General features: G+C 41.0%; 1 protein-coding gene across 1 annotated transcript; it reads right to left on the reverse strand.

The window, feature by feature from the left end:
* Positions 1-1,214: 1,214 nt before the first annotated feature.
* Positions 1,215-2,290, reverse strand: LOC128106629 (speckle-type POZ protein-like). The gene is given in 2 exon segments (XM_052732197.1): positions 1,215-1,792; positions 1,795-2,290. Coding segments are annotated over 2 exon segments (1,074 nt in total).
* Between the last annotated feature and the right edge of the window lie 19,207 nt (positions 2,291-21,497).

Genomic DNA, 21,497 nt, shown 5'->3' on the forward strand with positions numbered 1-21,497 from the left:
TAGCTAAAAGTTTCCTCACCAAATAAAGCCCAGGACCAGATATATTTGGCACAGCAATCTACCTGCCATTCAAAGAAGAGTCAGCGCCCATCCTTCTCACATTATTCCAGAAATTAGAAACAAAGGATCATTGCCCAATTTATTTTATGAGTCTAAAATTACACAGATGACTAAGTCACACTCTAATTTACTTATGAACACTGCTGCAAAAATACTCATCAAATAATTACAAACTGATCCCCAGAATATTCAAAGAATATTTACCATGATCAACTAGATTGTATCCTAGATATGTAGGGATGATTCAATATGCAAAAATAAATGAAAACGTAGTTGACCATATAAACCCCCCAAAGACCAAACCCAGAAAGACGTAAACCTCATGATGATATCATTATATGGAGGAAGATCATTTTTCAATATCTAACACTCTTTTATGAAGAAACTCAGGGAGAGATTGGCACACAAGCGACATACCTATATACAATAATGGCAGTTTACAACAAGTCCATAGTCAACATCAACTTAAATAAGAGAAACATAAACAATTCCACCTAAATCTGGAACAAGGCAAGGTTTGACTCTCTCCATATCTATTCAATATAACAACTGAATTCTTAATAAAATCATAAGGCAACTGACAATAAAAGGGACACAATTTGGAATGATATAAGAAAGAATATTTACTTGTAGAAGATAATATAATACACGTAAGTTAGGTAAACAATTCAACAATGAAATTTCTATAGCTAAAAGCTTTCAGAAAATAAGGTTGACCAAAATCTATGAATGTCTTCTTTCTCTTCTCTGTCTCTTGTTAGCAAACATTTCTGTTTGTTTTCTCATTTCTGAGTCCTTGACCATATCTTCGGCTCAGTCCAATCCAGATAGGTTTCTCCAAAGAAACCCTGTTGTAATGTGCTTGGGGCCAGAAACTAAAATGAATTCCAGATTCTAACTCCTTGGACAAAAATCAAACCAGTATAACCAAAGAGTAGAGGCTGGGTAGATATACCAGAGTCCAAGGCTCCCCATCCCTCAACCTGAAATTGACTCCTTTACATGTGTATTAAGCCTCAGCCACCATGCTGTTTTTCCCTAGTTTCACTGGAAATGTTCCACACATCCCATAGTCTAGCTAGGTGTCATTGGTAAAAACATTCGTGGCTGCTTCTGGGAGATAAGTGTAGGAAAAGGCTGACAAGGGCCTAGGATCACTTCAAGCATTTACTAGGTTGCCCCTGGGAAGGGCAGTGAGTAGAAGCCATGAAACCATAAGCTTCAGCCAATAAGTGGGGATATAAGTCCACCATTGTCTTCCAGCTGTAGGTCTCAGAGACCTCAGAAGCATGAGCTGTAATGAAAGCAAGTGTCTGGGTTTTCAGCTGCTCTGAGCTGTGGAGGTCAGCCAGGACAAGAGTATAGGCAGAATTCTCCACAGAAAGGTTCCTGCAGAGGGCGTCCTCACACATGACCTTCAAATGATCCAGGCCATACTTGTCAGCACCTACCAGCACAGCATCTGCCATGCTGTCCAGGTCTGGTGCTGTTCCTGTGTAAATGAAGTCCATCATTGCCTTGAAGACTTGTGGCTCCAGGTCAGGGATCTCAAAGCGGTTCTTTCTACTCTCCTCCATATCTTGTTCAATCATGGCTCTGAAAACTGGAGAGCGAGCTGCTGAGATGGCTTTGTGAGCCCGGAATTCCTGGCCAGCTACCACCAGACAGCAGTCTGTGAAACAAGAATTCTCCCACAGCTCTCCTAGCTCATCTGCCAATGTGCAGTTGGGAACTGAATTCCTGGTTTCCTGTTCTGGTCAGAGATGCTCAAAGAGACCTGGACCATGCTTACCTTGCAGACAAGGGTGAGCTGGTCATCTGGAAAAAACCGAAACGCATGGGACAAGAGGAAGTCTTGAGCAATATACTTTTTATAACCCCAATTGCTGCGTGGCACAAACCTAAAGGCTCTTGGGCTCCTCCTGACTTTCATTTTCGCTCCTTCGTTGTTTATGATCCAGAACTGGAACTTTGCCCAAACATGACTCTTTAGAAAACTGAGTAACACTAGGTAAACTGACAGGTAATCTGCACTTTCTTCATCGACTCCGTTTGGATGTACTCTCAAACACCATTTGTCATTGGCTCCTATTGAGAAAGCTGGGCTCATAAAGCTTTCTGGCATTTCCTCAACAATAAAAGGGAAGTTGATGATGGTCCATCTGTAGGAGAAATCCTGAACGCTGATTTGTGTGTGGTCCCATCTCTGGGCTATTTCATCTCTTGCCATTTCTCCTGCAGGTAGTTTGAAGGTTCAACTGGATTCAAAATGAAGAATTAGCAATTGTTTTCTCTTCACCCTGTGAGACGCAATAACAGACAGGATGTTGATTTTTAGGTTTGGTTCTCATCTGTTCTCTCTTCAATGAGGCTGGAAACTTGGGTCTCTGAAATTTTCTATCCAGATTTCATTACTAATTTCAGAGAACACAGTCTAGGCAACTAGATACTCTTACATCACTCCATTATTTTCTAGATTGAATCTTAGGTCAATAGGTAACTTGTTTTGACAATTATACACAGCTTTTGGATAGTTTTGATCATTCATTCTATTAATTCATGTCAAAAATGTTGCACTAGGGTTCTCTACAGGAACAAAATATATATAAGGAATCTCTCTATATATGACCAAAGGGGATTTACTAGAAGGACTTTGGGCTGCAGTCCTGGTAATCCCACATTACCTATGAAGAGAAAGACCAAGATTCCAGTACTTACTCAATCTAGGACATTGAGATGTGTCCGCTGGTCTTCAGTATATGTTGGTGGTCCAATATTCTTTATTGCCAGGGAAGGGATGGACTTGCTGCAATGTGAGGGCAAGCAGGCAAAGAGCAAGAGGTTCTTGCTTCCATGTCCTTTTATATGCTTCCAGCAGCGGGTGTGGGCAAATTTAGGGTGTGTCTTTCAGACTCAAGATCAGGATTAAAGGTGTGTGTTTCAGGCCCTGAGATCCGGATTAGATGTTTGTTTCTTTTTACATCCAAAGTCTGTCCTTGAAATGGATTTACCTACATCAAATGAAGCAAAACACTTCTCACTGTTGTGACCTCCATTTTAGAGTTTTAGTTAATTCCATGTCTTGTTAAGTTGGGAACCCACAAAAACCACCACAAGTGTATTTTGCACATTGTGGTTCATCTTAACTATAACAGGGATGGCATCCATTCCTACACAGCTGTTATTTCCTCTTCTCAGGGTTTTACACTAAATCCTCCCACTATAATGATTAGGAAAGTGTTGCTTCCTTGCCCTGTCAGGAGTCTCAGTGTTCACAACATGGAGGTAAGGGTGGAAGAATTCATATATGGTGATCAAGAAGCAGAGCCAGGCAGCAACTCTGAAAGTGGCAGTCTCCTTTCATCCAGACTCACATTCCCTGGGATGGCTCCACACACTTTCATTGGTGATCTTGCCCATCCCCCTCAGATAATTCTCCTTGGAAAAACTGTTCTCGATCCACTAAGGGTGTGCTATGAAAAGATCTTAAGTTCTCAATTCCATGAAGCTGACTGCCATGATTCAGCTTCTCAATACCTCATAATTTTCATCCTCCACTGGTGAGTTCTGTCCTCTTTAAACTTTGAAATTCCATGCTTACTCTGATGGGCCTTAAAAGTGAGACAGTATTCTGGTTGTCAAAGGATATAGAATGTATTCAATAGTTACTGAAGAAGGAATTTTGAAACAGTTCTTCTTAGAATGTAATCTGTAAAATTCTCTCCATATCTGTCATCTCTCTCTATTTCATCATGTCTAGAGGGACTCACTAAGCCTAGAGGACTGGGAAATACCTTCAGTGATTCAATCAACTCAGCAATTCCCAGCCTAGCTCTCCTGAAAGTCTGGTTTTAATGCTGCTCATCCCTCAATCCAGGATAAATCAATCAATTGGTTTTGATCTCTGAATTTTTCTTTGGCAGGTGGCTAACTAGTAGCCTCTGTGACTTTTCTGTATGTGTTTAGGGCCAGGGTGGCAGATACCCTTTCCCTCAAATTTGTCATTTGTAATGAAGGTAGACAATTCCTGCAAGACCCCTCATTTTAAAAAAACTGCTCCACCTGTTAGTTCTGAGCTTCCACGAGCATGCTCCTGCAGAGTGGGAGCAATCCTCTCAGTGGGGAACTGACTCCTGCCTGGGTCTCAATTACAAGAACTTTTCATATAGTTTCTCATTCCAGGGATGGACCATGTGTAGCTTTTATTTCAGGTAGGTGGTTCTCTGGGGGACATGGCACAGCCAAAGTGATTCAGATTCCCACTAGGAAAAGGCAAAGTCTTTAGCGGCAGTGGTGTCCACACAACAGAGAAAGCCAACAGTCAATACAGCAAAACAAAACTGACAGTAACAAGGACAGGTCCAAGCTCCACTTCCTGGGGGCCTCCCAAACAGTTCAGGCTAATCAACTGTCCCACTTATCCAGAGGTCCCGCTCCAGTTCAATGGGGGCTCCTCAGCCATTGGTTCACAGTTCATGTGTTTCCACTAGTTTGGCTATTTGTCCCTGTGGTTTTTCCAATCATGGTCTCACTATCTCTTGCTCATACAATCCCCCTCTCTCTCACAGATTGGACTCCTGGAGCTCCACCTGGGGCTTGGCGGTGGATCTCTGCATCTGCTTCCATCAGACAATGGATGAGAGTTCTATCATGACGGCCAGGGTGTTTCGCCATCCGATTACCAGAGTAGTTCAGCTCATGATTTCTCTTGACCATTGCCAGTAGTCTACAGTGGAGGTACCTTTGTGGATTTCTCAGGACCTCTCTAGCACTCTGCTTCTTCCTATTCCCCTGGGGTCTTCCTTTTCATGGTATCTCCCTCCCAGTTCTCCCACTCAGCTCCTTATCCAGCTAGTACTTCCCACTTCCTTAAGCTCTCTTTCCCCTGACCCTTGCCCTCCATTTTCCCCACTCCCCACCCCCAGTGTGCTCATGTAGATCTCATCCATTTCTCAGGCATTGGGGAATCCCTGTGTCTTTCTTAGGGTCCTCTTTACTAGGTAACCTCCCTGGAGTTGTGAGTTACAGTCTGGTTATCCTTTGCTTTACGCCTAGTATCCTCTTATGAATGAGTACATACCATGTTTGTATTTCTGAGTCTGGGTTACCTCACTCAGGATGATTTTTCTAGTTCCATTCATTTGCCTGCAAACCTCATGATGTCATTGTTTTTCTCTGCTGAGTAGTACAACATTGTGTATATGTACCACATTTTATTTGACCATTCTTCAGCTTAAGGGCATCTAGGTTGTTTCCAGGTTCTGGCTATTACAATTAATGCTGCTATGAACATAGTTGAGCATGTGTCCTTGTGGTATGATTGAGGATTCCTTGGGTATATACCCCAGAGTAGTATAGCTGTGTCTTAAGGAAGACTGAATCCCAATTTTCTGAGAAACCACCATATTGATTTCTAGAGTGGGTGCACAGGTTTACATTCCCACCAACAGTGTAGGAGTGTTCCCTTTGCTCCACATCCTCTCCAACATAAGCTGTCTTTGGACAACCCCAACATTCACATTGTAGGGAAAAGGGATCAGCTAAAGAAACCTACTCTGACCCAAGGGACCCATAACCAGTGAAAAAAAACACATCCTAGATCTGGGACCTGAGCCAGTGAGAGAAAAACTATCCCTAAAGCTAGAACCAAAGAAACATACCCTGACTATGATAAAAGTGCCAAAGAAATACACTATCCCTAGATTCAGAGCCATTGAAAGAAATATACCATGGCCTTAGAATTAGAGCCAAAAAGCTAAGAAAAGCCAGTGAAAGAAATACAGTTTGGCTCTGAAATCAGGGACATCTCTGCCCCTGACCAATGAAACTAACCAATCTCCGAGCAGAAAACCTTGTCCCTGGAGAAACTCCACCCCTAAGAAATCTTATATAAACCACCTCCCTGTTTATATGTCAGCTGTTCTTTCCCACCCTGGTACAGGCAGCCACTCTCTTGGATTTCTCCTTCCCAAATAAATCTCTTTCTCAAAAAAATCTTGGGGGTGAAGATCTTCATTCACTGGGGCAGAGAAGATGAACCATGCTAAGATGTCCTGTAGAGGGCTGAACACAAAAAACCTTGCAGAGACATTCCCTATGTAAGGCAGAGCAGAACAGAACCTTGCTGATACATACCAAGGCAGAGCAGAAAAAGTAACAACTTTTCACTGGAGCCAGAGCAGAATGGTAAGTTTCTGTGGGGGTTTCCCCTTTAGCAGAGTAAAGCAAAAGAACTAACATCTTGGGCCAGAGAAGAAGCAGATCTCTTCTGGGAAGCCCTGATAAGTAGGGGCTCAACAAAGCTCGGCTGTAGCAGTTCTCCAGAGGATAGCAGGATTGCTATATCTTGCTGGGAGACCATCCCCCACTACACCCCAACTCAAGGTATAGCTAGAGCTGTCCTAGCAGCTCAAGGTATAGCCTGACTCTCTGAGCATTCAAGATACCTTTTCCTTTACAGCTGAATTGTTCCATTACAGCTCCAGCCACCACAGCTGTCTTAGCAGCTCAAGGTATAGCCAGACTCCCCAAGTAGTCAGGATACCTGCACCCTGTCACCCCCAGAGTTGCAGCAGGTACTTACATACCTCATGTATGAACTGTTAGACCATGTGAAGGGCCTGGACCTGCAGATTCAAAGATGCAGGATCTCTATGACACAAGGCAACAATGAAGGTTATCCAAGAGGAGTCACACTAAGGGCCCAGTATTGACAGTGTAGCAGAAGCCAGAGACCTCAAACCAGAGCAATGACTCATTGAAATGATCACTTACAAGTTAAGATGTATGGACTAAAGTGTATACAGTGTGACTCTCTGTGTCACACTACAGCTTCCACTCTGGGCCTTTATTTTTGTATATTAGTTAGTTTGGTGTGGGGGGACCAGCCCCCACACTTATTTACCCCAGGAACTCTTGAGGATTGAGGGATAAGAGACTTAGTTAGAAATAGTGAAGAGAGAAACAGAGAGAAAACACAGGGTAGACTCAGGTGGGCCTGGATCCTTATTCAAAGGGGCCCCGACTGTCTCTGCCCTAGGGTATTTATAGAGATGCAAAGGGGTGGAGCAAAAGACCTGTCCCCACAGCATAGCCAAGTACAGACCATTTCAGACACCTGCACTCAGGCCCAGTGGTCCTAATCATCCTCTATGTGGACCTGTAGGTTAAAGCCACAAGGAACCTGAAAATAGGCTCCCACAGTTTGGTTGTCTTTGTTTTGATTTTTTTTGTTTCTCTTTTGAATTTTGTTTTGTTTTGTGGGAGAGGTTGTAAGGGTGGAGGGCAGATATGAAGGGACAGGGAGATGGATGGATCTGGATGTATGATGTGAAGCCCACAAAGAATCAATGAAAAATTGAAATAAAAAAAAGAAGTCAAGCATTTAATCACAGCCCTCAAGAGACTGAGGCAAGCAGATCTCTGCATTTTTTAGTCCAACTTGCTCTTTAGATTGGATTCCAAGACAGCCAAAGCTATGTAAAGACATTTCCTTTCTAAAACAGAAAGAGAAAGAAACCAAATCAGCCTGAAAGCTGTATTTCACTGTGTGTGGTGGTTATTGCCTGCAGCTCATGATAGCATGGATATTGGCTCTGGAGGACTTCTTATATACAGCAGGATTATTGTAAACAAAGATTCAAGATCCTGTCTAGAAATAAGTCAAAATAACTATGTTTTCTCCATGTGTGTAATAAAAGTGATATTGGGCCTGTATTAGGAAACCGAGGCAGCAGGAATGCTGGGTGTTTGATAGATATGTCTTGGCACACCAAATGAGATCTCCTCTCCAAAACCGAAACAAACTCAGTAAGACTTCCTCAAAGTCCACATCCTTAAATATGATCCCCTCCCCAAAAGTCTGATTCCTAACCTGGAAACAGTGCTGTCCTTCAGGAATTATATTCAGGAGGCAAAGGAAGAACAACCTAATCTGCAGTGGCATCCTGGAATAAACAGGGAGTTTAAGGGGGTCTTGGGAAACACAGTTCATTTGAGTTGAGGCTATCCTTCTTAAGTGGCCTAATCTCTAAACACCAACCAACAAAATTTAAATGAAAGAAAAAATAACCCGAAACAAAGGTCCAGCATAATTTTTTTTTTTTTTTTTTTTTTTTTTTTTTTTTTTTTTTTTTTTGGTTTTTCGAGACAGGGTTTCTCTGTGTAGCTTTGCGCCTTTCCTGGAACTCACTTGGTAGCCCAGGCTGGCCTCGAACTCACAGAGATCCGCCTGGCTCTGCCTCCCGAGTGCTGGGATTAAAGGCGTGCGCCACCACCGCCCGGCCCAGCATAATTTTTAAAACAAGAGTTGAGCAGAGACCGAAGCATCAAAGAGAATATGTAAATGATGAATAAGAAAATGAAGAGGCCCTCAACTTTATTTGTCAATAGAGAGATGAAAATCAACAATTATCTATCTCTATTATCTTTAAAAATCTGTTAGATCCATGAGTGTTAAATCTGTGGACAAACTGGGATCTTCATTTTCTGGTCTTGAAAGGTCTAATTTGATAAAATTACTAAATAGACAGTCCCACCAAACCTGAAGCATAACAGGATGCCATAGTCTGGCAACTCCACTCCTAGGATATCCCTATTGGAAATGAATGAAAAGTCAAGCAGGACTCTGCCCAGTGTCTTCCATTAATCTAATGCTGAAGTAGAAGCAAGCTAGGTTACTGTCAGCACCGCAGGGATGAAGAAAAGGACCTTCCCATACAGCAGCCTGGGTGAATCTTACAGCTCCAGTTCAGAGAAGCATCTCAACATACAAGAGTCCATTCATGTTCGATTCACAGGTAATTCAAACTGGACAAAGGCATTTAGAATGAGGACAAAGAAAATAGTGTTTGTCTTGAGGAGTGGAGGTCCACCAGGAAGGGCCCAAAGACCTCACCAAACAAGAACCACAACAACAACCAAAATAGATAGATAGATAGATAGATAGATAGATAGATAGATAGATAGATAGACAAAAAAGCAGGGTAAGATGGCTGTGGCACCAAATTGTATCAGATATCAAAGGAAGAGTAAACATCAATACTAATCATATTATTCTATAAAATACAAACAGGAGAAACAGTGGCCAGTTCATTAAATGGGACCACAGTTACCATGATACCCAAACCACACAAAAACCCAAAAAAAGAGAACTACTGAACAATTTCCCATATGAACATAGATGCAAATATACTCAATAAGGTTTTTGCAAACTGAATCCAAGAATACATCAACAATATGAATTGCCATGATCCAGTAGGCTTCATCCCAGAAATTCAAGTATGGTTCAATAGACAAATATCAATAAATGTGATCTACCATGCAAACAAACTGCCAATAGAAAACCTCATGATCATCTCATTACATACAGAAAAGGCCTTTGAAAAAATCCCACACTCCTTCTTGGTAAAAGTCCTGGAGAAGTTAGGGATACAAAGTACATATCTAAACATAAAAAAGACAGTTTACAGCAAGATCATAGAAAGCATCAACTTAAATGGAGAGAAACTCAAAGCAATTCCACTAAAACTAGAAATGAGATAATGTTGTCTACCTCTCTCCATGCCTATTCAATAAAAAAACAGATAACCCAATTAAAATGGGCTACAGATTGAAACAAAAGTTCAGATGCCTGAGAATCACTTAAAGAAATGTTCAAGATTTTTAGCCATCAGGGATATGCAAATAAAAACTAAGTTATTGAAATTCCATCATACATCTGTCAGAATGGCTAAGATCAGTAACACAAGTGACAGCTCATGCTGGTAAGGATGTGTAGCTCCTCCAGTGGTGGTGGGAGTGCAAACAAGTGCAGCCACTGTGTAAATCAATATGGTGTTTCCTCAGAAAGATCAATTTACCTCAAGATCTGCCTATACAACTGTTGGGCAGGTGCCCAAAAGATGCTTCTTTCTACCACAGGAACACTTGGTCAACAACAATGTTCATTGCTGCTTTATACAAAAAATCCAGAATTGAGGAAACAGCCTAGATGTCCCTCAACAGAGAAATAGATAAACTAAATGAGGAATATTTGCATAATGGAGTTTTACCCAGCTGTTAAAAAATGACATCATGATATTTGTAGGCAAATGGATGGAACTAGAAATATCATGCTGAGTGAGGTAACCTATATCCAGGAAGATAATTATGGTATGTGTGGTGGTTTGAATAGGAATGGCCCTCATAACCTCATATATTTGAATACTTGGCATTAGGAAGTGTTACCACTTGACAGGGATTAAGAGATGTGGCCTTGTTGAAGGAAGTGTGGCCTTGTTGGAGAAAATGTGTCACTGGGGATGGCCTTTGGGGTTTCAAATGCTCAAGCCAAGCAAGATGTCTCTCTGACTGCCTGCCATTTGGATATGCAACTCTCAGCTACCTCTCTGGTACCATATCTGCCTGCTTGCTGCCATGCTTCCATGTTGATAATGGACTAAACCTCTGAAACTGACAGCCTCAATTTAATATTCCCTTTGATAAGAGTAGCTGTGGTCGTAGTCTCTCTTTACAGCAATAGAACACTGACTAAGATAGAAGTTAGTACCAGAAACTAGGGTATTTTTGTGAGAGGCCTGACCATGTGGTTTTATTTCATCAATGAGGGATCATATCAACATTTGCACAGCTATTATTCACCCTTGTGATGATATTACAATGATTGCAGCTATAAACACCATGAGGGAATAGGAGTTTTCCGTAACTTGTCAGTTGACTTGGTTTTCACAACATGGATAGCAGGTAAAGAGCTCATACATGGTGAGCAGAAAGGATAGCCTGGAACCCCTGAGATGGCTCTCTTCTTTCCTGCCTTTCATTCCATCCAGACACACAGTCCCAGGATGACTCCATAAACTTTAGTGGTGGTCTTTCTGATGCCTCTCAGATAATTCTACTTGGAATCAGTCTTCCAGATCCATCTAAGGGTGTGGTTTATGAGTATCCTAAATCCTTCTCAAGTCAACCACTTAGATTGGCAAGATTCAGCTTCTCATTAGCTCATATTCTTCATCCTCCCCTGGCAGAATCTGTCCTTCACATCAGAACTGCCATGCTCATTTTGTTGGTCTTTATTTTTTTTTAAATTGCATACTCACGATATTTATTTAGATTTTATTGAAATTTTTTGTAGTTATTTTAAATGAGTTGATTGAATGCTATTTCTGATGTTAGACAAACATATCAGCATTGCGATTTCCAAAATTGACAATAATACTTCAAAAACAATGTCAATTAAAATTTAAATGTCTAAATCATGAAGGATTCTTCTTTCAAATGATAATTATTTAACAGTACTTTAATAATACCAAAATGCCTTACCTAAAAGAAATGTTTAAAAGCAATTGCCTGAAATGCAAACCAACATGAAGAATGCCTGCTTTTAGTGAAACAAACTGTGTAGAAATTAAAATAATGTTTCACAATAACCATTGTTCTCCTCACTATTTCCAAGTAAGAAGAAAGTAAAAAATGAATCTCAGTAAAGTACCTACAAACTGGACTTATAATAGGAAGTATAATCAAGGAGACCTTGCATCTATCTGTAAGACAGTGATCACAATAAATAATTGAGAATCTGAATTAAAACACAGTTTGGATACAGAATGGAATGGTAGAATGATCCAGATTTCCATCGGAACCTTTCAAAGAAACATTTCATAACTTATGTTGACCAGAGAATAGTTAAATTCTAAAAGTATACTCCATATTTTAGTCATTCAGGTCCCTGAGGAAATCCAGACAACTGGAAAAGGGGTTTCTTAGCAAAAAATTGTATGCGAATACTCTAGGTGGAACATGAGTCATTCAAACTATACAATTCTGTAAATAAAGCATGAATAAATATACAGTATTTCCAGACACAAACAGGGAATTAAAAGGAGGAATAGAGAACAATGGTTTGTGTAAATGTAAGTAAACGAATAGCATTAACTAGAGAAAAAATAAAATTAATAATGTAATATTAAATATAATATAAATGCAAAATTAAAGAATGAAATAATGTTGATTAGAGTAAAAATCATATTATTCTTTAACAAATTAATATTATGACATCTAAAAATACTAACTGCCGAAATAATTTGAATCACAACAAGGTTGGTTGTAATACAACAAAATAATGTATGCTTCCCAGCCATCATTAATAGTTACGCCAAAAATCTAAGGCAAGTAAATTAATATAATCTTTCCCTAGTTATCAACTGTCAGATTTTCTGAAAACTTGTGATAATAGGCTCCATTTTAGCTATTCATTCTAATACAGATAACAATTTAGTTAAAAAGATGTAAAAAGGGAATCAGTTGTATCAAAAGGTAATTTATATTATTAAAATAGACTTCTAAAGTGAAAAGTTCTTAGCCAAAGTTATAGATGAGAAAATTTGATTGTCATACATTCATGGTCAAGAACGAATAATATATGCACTCAGAAAGTTTGCATTAGATTTTTAAAAGTTCTAATCTCTCTAAAAATTGCTAATAATATTAATATTATTTATGAAGAAGTTGTGCATATATTTCAGTGAGTTGTTGGTCTTTAAAAGTGAAAGATTATGCTCATTTCCATGAAGTGCAGAATTTGTTCAACAGAAACCATAGAGAAAAGGACTTTGAAGGCATCCCCCTCTGTAGTGTGATCAGCAATATGTTCCCTTCACCTCATATCTCTCCAGGTAGTCCTGTCTTAGAGAGACTCTCTAAGCCTAAAGCACACAAAAATAAGTTCATAGTCAATCATCTCAGCCATTCCCAGTCTGCCTCTTCTGTAAGTCTGGCTGCAACACTACTTTCTGTCAATATAGGATAAATCATCATTGGTGTTGACCCCTTGATTTTTTACTCAGCTGGTAGACTTTGTGCAGATGACTAATTACTAGCATGGGTGACTCTTCACCAGGAAAATTCAGGGTCACTGGGGTAGACACCCCTCCATCATATGTGTCATTTGAAGGTTTTGTTGGTGATCACTTCAAGAACCATTGTTTGTAAGAAAGGTGCTCTAAATTGTGAGTCCTGTGCTCCAGTGAGCATGCTCCTGGAGGGCAGGTGTGACTTGTCACAGAGTTACTAAGAAACCTTGGGCAGTAAGCTTAGGCTTTGCTCATAATGTTTTTCATTTATAGAGAGGCACAGGTGGAGCTTTTCTTTTTCCCATTGGTGAGGATTTCACAGGGCAAACTAATTTAGTCAAAAATACTCAGATTGCCAACAGTAAGGGTTGGATGTATTAAGCCTGGATGTGCATGTCCTCCAAGCTCAGAGAGCCACTGTGCATTAAAGGAAAACAAACCTGAGAGAAGCGCAATGAAACACACATATACACACAAACACACACACACACACACACACACACACACACACACACACACACACACAAACACACAAAATCACAGAACTATCTAGCACATATTTATACACCTGAACAGACAGGAGGAATCAGGTGAAGTATCGAACAAATTCTAAACAATGGGGATTAGCTCCATGACACACCTCTCCTATGTGTCCACACAGAAAGTGTTTTAACATGACATTCCTCCAGATTTGAGAGTCCAAATAACTTTCTAATCTGTTTCCTCTTGTGTGAAAGTGTCAGAGTCCTCTGAAGTGTTATGCAGCAATTGAATAAAGGGAGGCTTGGATGCCTAGATTAGAATGAGCACATCCTGGAACTCTTGTACTCCATACCCATTCCCACTACAAGGGGCTCTCAGTCCACCACTATATCCATCTCCAGTGTCTGGGATCTCAGTGGTATCTTCAGAAATGTAGGATAGACACCAGAGAAGGCCTCTGGGACATGCATATACTCCAATAGAAAGTCTTTATTTACAGGCTGACAATTACACTGGGTATTCAGGAACCTAGTGTACCTTAGAGACGTTCTGGAGTGAGCTCTCGAGCACAGAGTCTATATTCTGAATTGGTAAAATTCTGTTAACAAGAAGAGTTATGGAGGTCAAACAGTAGGGTAGAATATTTATAGTTTCCCCATCAGTATGGATGGTGATGGATTAGGCCCTTGTTTTTGTTTTGACAGGTGGTGCTGTGTAGGTGATGGATTTTGCAGCCTGAGTGGTACTTCCAACATGGAATATGGTGACATCACACATATTCTGGACACTGAAGCAGCTGGCCATGGCCAACTTTCCTACGTGTCCAAACAGAATATGGCAATCAGACTCTTGATGCAGAGGTGAGAGACCAGGTGCAGGTGTCAGATTCATCTAAAGCATTAGGCACAGACTGATCACAGGGACTCTTGGGGACCTGAAACTCAGGTTGTACCATTTCTAGAGTTCACTGGCCACCACACTCTTTTTTCTCTGACTTGCTCTGAGAATCCTGGTGTCTTAGGTCTTGTCTCTGGACCTTCATTGGAAACTGGAAAACTATTGTGGGGCATATTATCTCAGCAGTTGAAGATATTTTAAAAGCCAAAAGAGCCTATGCAGATGTGCAGCAGACTCTAAGAGACCTTCATGCAGACCGAGACTACCATACCCAGCAAAACTTTCAATTACCATAGATGGAAAAATTAAGATATTCCACAATAAAACCAAATTTAGGCAATATTTCTGAACAAATCCAGCCCTACAGTAAGTGGTTGAAGGAAAACTCCAACCTGAGGAGGTTCACTATAACCATGAGTAGTACAGAGAGTAAATAATCTGAGAGCAGTAAAGGCAAAAGTGGGGAAACATACACATACACACAAACACCACCACCACAACAACAACAATAAAGACAACAAAATATTAGGAATCAACCCTCATTGGTCATCGATATGTCTTTTTTTTATTTTATTTTCCAATACAACTCGGTTCTACATATCAGCCACGGATTCCCTTGTTCTCCCCCCTCCCACCCCTCTCCCCTTCCCCCCCGCACATCCCCCATTCCCACCGCTTCCAGGGCAAAGCCTCCCCCCAGGACTGAGATCAACCGGTAGACTCAGTCCAGGCAGGTCCAGTCCCCTCCTCCCAGGCCGAGCCAAGCCACCCTGCATAAGACCCAGGTTTCAAACAGTCAACTCATGCACTGAGCACAGGACCCGGTCCAACTGCCTCGTTGCCTCCTAAACAGATCAAGCAAATCAACTGTCTCACCCATTCAGAGGGCCTGATCCAGTTGGGGGCCCCTCAGCCATTGGTTTATAGTTCATGTGTTTCCTTTCGTTTGGCTATTTGTCCCTGTGCTTTATCCAACCTTGGTTTCAACAATTCTCGCTCATATAAACCCTCCTCTTTCTCCCTAAATAGGCTCCCAGAGCTCCACCCGGGGCCTAGCCATGGATCTCTGCATCCAGATCCCTCAGTCATTGGATGGGGTTTCTAGCACGACAATTAAGGTGTTTGGCCATCCCATCACCAGAGTAGGTCAATTCGGGCTATCTCTCGACCATTGCCAGCAATCTATTGTGGGGGTATCTTTGTGGATTTAATATAAGTGGTCTTGATTTCCCAGTGAAATGTCACAGACTAACAGTGTGAATATGGAAACAGACTGTATCCTTCTGCTGCATCCAAGAAATACACCTCAACCTATTGGGTAGAGATTATCTCAGGGTAAAGAATTGGAAGTGGATATTCCAAACAAATGGACCTAATAAGTAGTAGTTGCTTTTATAGCTAACTAAATAGACTTCACAGAAAACTAATCAGAAGACATAAGTTAAGACACTATATACTCATTTAAGGAAAGGGGCACCAAGATAAACTAAATCGGAAACAATAGGTTCCACTTAGCAAAATGAAATCAAGATCAGATATGTATTTCAAATAGACCAATAAACCCTAGGAAAATATTGTGATAGCTAAAAGTCTCTTCAGTAAATAAAGCCCAGGACCAGATACATTTAGCACAGATATCTAACTGCCATTCAAAGAAGAGTTAATGCCCATCTTCCTCAAATTATTCCGGAAATTAGAAACAAAGGATCATTGCCCAATTTATTTCATGAGTCTAAAATTACACAGATACCTAAATTACACCCTAATTCACTTATGAACACTGCTGCAAAAATACTCATCAAGTAATTACAAAATGAGTCCCAGAATATTCAAAGAATATTTACCATGATGAACTAGACTATATCCTAGATATGTAGGGATGGTTCAATATGCAAAGATAAAAAATGTAATTGACATTATAAACTCCCAAAAGACCAAACCTCAGAAAGATACAAGCCTCATGATCATATCATTATATGGAGGGAGACCTTTTTTCACTATCTAACACTCCTTTATGAGGAAACTCAGGGAGATTGGCACACAAGTGACATACATAAATACAATAATGGCAGCTTAAACAAGTCCATAGTCAATATCAACTTAAATAAGAGAAACTTAAACAATCCCACTAAAATCTGGAATGACACAAGGTTTGACTCTCTCCATATCTATTCAATATAACAACTGAATTCTTAAGGAGAGCTTAGATGAGCGGGAGATCCCAGCTGGATCAGGAACAGAGAGGGAGAACAAGGAAAGAGAGACCATGATAAATGAAGACCCCATGGGAATAGGAAGAAGCAAAGTGCTAAAGAGGTTCCCCAAAAATCCATAAAGATACCTTCACAATAGACTACTGGCAATGGTCAAGAGAAAGCCTGAACTGACCTACTCTGGTGATCGGATGGCCAAACACCCTAACTGTCATGGTAGAACTCTCATCCAATGACTGATGGAAGCAGATGCAGAGATCCACGGCCAGGCCCCAGGTGGAGCTCCAGGATCTAATATGCGAGAAAGAGGAGGGATTGTATGAGTGAGAATTGTTGAGACCATGATTGGAAAAAGCACAGAGACAAATAGCCATACTAGTGGAAATACACGAACTATGAACCAATAGCTGAGGAGCCCCCAACTGAATCAGGCCCTCTGGATAGGTAAGACAGTGGATTAGCTTGAAGTGTTTGGGAGGCCCCCAGGCAGTGGGACCAGGACCTGTCCTTCATGAAGATGAAGAGCTGGCTGTTTGGAGCCTGGGGCCTATGCGGGAACACTTTGCTCAGCCTGGGTGAGGGAGGAGGGAACTGGACCTGCCTCCATTGGATCTACCAGGCTGGACTGCATGCCCAAGGGAGTCCTTGCCCTGGAGGTAATGGGAATGTGGGGTGGGTTGTGGGGGAGGGGGGCAGTAGCACAGAGGACAGGGGAATCTATGGATGATATGTAAAATTAGATTAAATTATAAAATAAAAAATAACAACTGAATTCTTACTTAAATCATAAGGCAACTGACAATAAAAGGGATACAAATTGGAAAGGAAGAAGAAAGAATATTTACTTATACAAGATAATATAATACACATAAGTTAGGTAAACAATTCAACAAAGAAATTCCTGTAGCTGATAAAAACTTTAGAAATAAGCTTAAAAAATATAAGGGAGTGAAAACTTTGGTTAGGATGCATTGAATGACAGATCTATTTTCAGTAACAGTATAATAATAAAAAAATTAATAGTTTACCGATGTACAAATGAGAGACAGACTTGGAAAGAAATCAGAGAAAAACAATTTCAAAGTAGCATCCAATAGTATAAAATATCTTGGGGTTAACGCTAACCTAGCAAGTGAAACACTTCATAAAAACTTCAAGTCTTTGAGGAAGAAATTGAAGAAGATATCAGAAAATGATCTCCTATGCTCATGAATCAGTAAGATTAACATCTAAACATGGCCATTCTACAAACAGCAATGTATGGATTCAAAGCAATCTGCTTCAAAAATTTCAATACAATTTATTCCATAAATTTAAAGACCATTCACAGCTTCATATAGAAATACAGAAAGCATTGGATAGCTAAAAATTACTAAACAGTAAAAGAACTGCCTTAAGTATCACCATTCCTGATTCCAAATTGTACTTCAAAGCTATAATAAAAGTAATAAAAGAGTATGGCGACCTCCAGGCCCTGACTGCTGCTGAAGGCTATGTCTGGGCCAAAGGCCCCACTGCATTCAGGGACTTTGCCCAAACTTGACTCTTTGGACAGCTGAGCAACAGTAAGTAAACCAACAAGTAATCATTGCTTTCTCCATCAACCAGTCATACAGACTCTCAAACAGTATTTCTGTTTCTCATTGGCTTCTGGTGAGAGAGTTCAGTCAAGTTCCTACATCACCAAAATTCCTCTAGAACCCTACCAATCAGTGGAAAACCCTTAGTCTTGCATTTTTTGGATTATAAAAAACCCATATCTCCTATCTTCCTAGCTGTCCTTGCAACCTGGGATTAGGGTGAAAACCTATTATGGCAGAAAATAAAGCTTCTTTAATTTGAATCAAAATATTTGGGTTGACGTTCTGTACTTCAGTGGGGACATCACTACCCATCTTGGCCCCTTTCATGGAATTGTGATGTATTTCTTCATTCCTAGTTTGTCTGTACCACTTGTCATCTGCCTGGATTAGGCTGTTGAAGTCTCTCATCCTCTTTAATCATTGGAAAATGTAGTACTACGAGGAGCTTTAATGAATTTCTTTTTATATTTTTTTATTTTATAATTTAACTTAATTTTACATATCAGCCACGAATTCCCCTGTTCTCCCTCCTCCAGCCAAAGCCCCCTCCCACCAGACCACCCCCCATTCCCATATCTTGCAGGGCAAGGACTCCCCTGGTGATTCAGCTCAGTCCAGGCAGGACCAGCCCCTTCCTCCCTTCCCCCAGGCTGAGCAAAGTGTCCCTGCATAGGCCCCAGGTTCCAAACAGCCAGCTCATTCACTAAAGACAGGTCCTGGTCCCACTACCTGGGGGCCTCCCAAACCATTCAAGTTAATCAGCTGTCTCACTTATTCAGAGGGCCTGATCCAGTTGGGATCTCCTCAGCTATCATGAATGTCTTGCATGACAGACATAGTCTTTCTTAACTCCATTGTGGAGAAGCAATCCAATTGACCAATGTTTATTTTGATCAATCACTCTTCCTAACACTGTTGTTTCCTTCTAGACCTGTTGAATTAAGGGCACCAGAATCTCAAAGTGGCTGGGAGAAATCTGAGCTTCAGTTCAATGGAATGTTTGTTGTGGTTCCAAACAGGAGCACTGCCCCATACAACTAATCACACTGGAATCAAAACTTCCAGGCCAGAAGAACTGAAGGTCATGGAAACAGGAAGAAGTTTTTCTCCCAAGAGGTCACTAGGGGTCATAGTGAGTGGTATTGTTTCCTTTTTTACCACCTGGTGCCTGGACCCATGGATCTGGGCTATGGAGAAACCTGTCTCCTAAGATATCCTAAACCAGCACTCTGGGGTTGCTGAGATGTAGTGGGTAGCCATTTCAGCTTTGATCTGGAAGTTCCAACCCCCATTGAGGCTCTGGTAACTGCCATGCCTACAAGGCAGGCAGAGAGAGCACTCTGAAGACCTGAGATCCGGATGGGTGGGCTCTCTTGGTTCCTGGACCCTGGAGGTAGACTGAGCAGAGTTCTCCAGAGAACACTGCCAGATTGTGCTACACCTTTCCCAGACCATGTAACCTATCCTTTCACTTATAAGTTACCACAAAATAAACCTCCTTTTAACTACGTGGAGTGGCCTTAATAATTTCACCAATACTGCTACTTCATTGGCTCTATAACTGTGTCTTGAAAGTTCATAACAGCTGCTTCATCAACAGGACCACTCTCTGTCAGCACCCTCTGCTCTTTGGACCCCTTGACATGCTCTTGCAGCACCCAGCCAAACACCAGGCTTTTCTGCTCTGACATTCCAGCATGATGGAGAAAAGCTCCATCATTCTGCAGACCAAGAACCTACCAGGAGGTTGTTGAACCTGGTACAACCAGTGGAATCCATGATTGTGGGCCAGAGTTGCACCTCTCTGAGAATTTAGTATCTTGGTCAGAAGCTATACTGTGTGGATTACCATGAGAGTTGACAATGCATTCTATTAGTCACTGTGTGGTAGTTTTGGTAAAATCATTACAGGCAGGTAATGCAAATATATAACTAGAATAAGTATCTACTCCAGGAAGGACAAAGTGGTGTCCATTCCACAGAGGAAGTGGCCCAATGTAGTCATCCTTTCATGACTTTGTTGGCTGGTCAAACCAGGGAATGGTGACATATCCGACATATCCGAGGCTCTGTGTTGTGGGACTGTGGGACTGGCAGGTGAGAGAGTTTGTCCTGACTGTGGGCCAGGCAGGAAAACTTTAGCAACAAATGGCGTCCAACGTGGTGGCAAAAATTTCCACCTAAAAACTGAGAAAAGATTCTAAAACGGAGCTAAAAACAGTTCCTAATTGTCTCTCTCAAATGAGCGGCAGCTGCCGGTTTGAGCTACTGGTGGGTTCCTAGTGTGTGCACTCGACCTGCAGTATGGCGGGAATGAGGCCTCTGCAAGTGGCACATTAAGCTGCATGGTGGATTTAGCCTTTGCTAGTACAAAACAAAAAAAGAGGTTTCTGGGCTACACGCTGCTTGGCTAAAAGCATAGATCCACGATAGCTCCCAGAGCTGGCAGAAAACGTATCACTGCCATGTTGGGAAGCTGAGGTGGGCTGAGCCAGCAGCCACAGCTGCTGCAGCTTAAAGCAATAGATTCACAATAAGACAGATTCAGATGTAATAGTTTAAAATGTGTGTAAAATATACGTAGGCTTGAAAGAGACAAAAAAAGGTAATATATACAGTTATAGAAACAAATACATAGTTTTAAAAAATAAAGTCTTTAAAGAGACAATAAAATTAACATAAAAAATAAGCCACGTAAAGATGAATATTACACAGAAAATCTGGATTTTGTTGTCTTTGGGATTTTTAACTGCTGAAAAACATTTGATTGTAAAAGCTGTTGAGTTATGCCAAAATGTATATTTTAAAGGTACCTTGACTTCAAAATTTGGATATAAGGATATGTTGCTTTGGAAAAGAGTCTCTGATTTTGTTCCCACAGAAAGCCAAAGGCTATGGATTTGTTCCAGATTAAGATACATCAGGTTTGACCAGCCAAGACCCCCTGAAAGGTCTCCAATGACACCATGGCCCAGATGATCCAACATCCAGAATGGTTTGAAGGCAACTGGCTCAGACGATACATCCTCATGGACTACTCCATGATCCTAAAATTTTCTTTGTATCCCCATAAAACACAGCGCCCCCCTCCAGCAGGAAGTAGTAAGAGAAGCTACCCCCAAATTCCCAAATTATATGTAATTTTACTTTGTTAAGGTTAAAACCTTCCTTTTTTTTAAAAAAAAAAGGGGGGGGAAGTGCTGTGGGATGGTCTGTATGGCAAATATGTTGCTGATTAGTCAATAAATAAAACACTGATTGGCCATTGGCTAGGCAGGAAGTATAGACGGGACAAGGAGGAGAATAAAGCTGGGAAGTGGAAGGCTGAGTCAGAGAGACACTGCCAGCCGCCATGATGACAAACAGCATGTGAAGATGCCGGTAAGCCACGAGCCATTTGGCAAGGTATA

The sequence above is a fragment of the Peromyscus californicus genome, unplaced genomic scaffold (genome assembly GCF_007827085.1).
Source record: "Peromyscus californicus insignis strain IS unplaced genomic scaffold, ASM782708v3 Scaffold_9__1_contigs__length_137607984, whole genome shotgun sequence".
Taxonomy (NCBI): domain Eukaryota; kingdom Metazoa; phylum Chordata; class Mammalia; order Rodentia; family Cricetidae; genus Peromyscus; species Peromyscus californicus.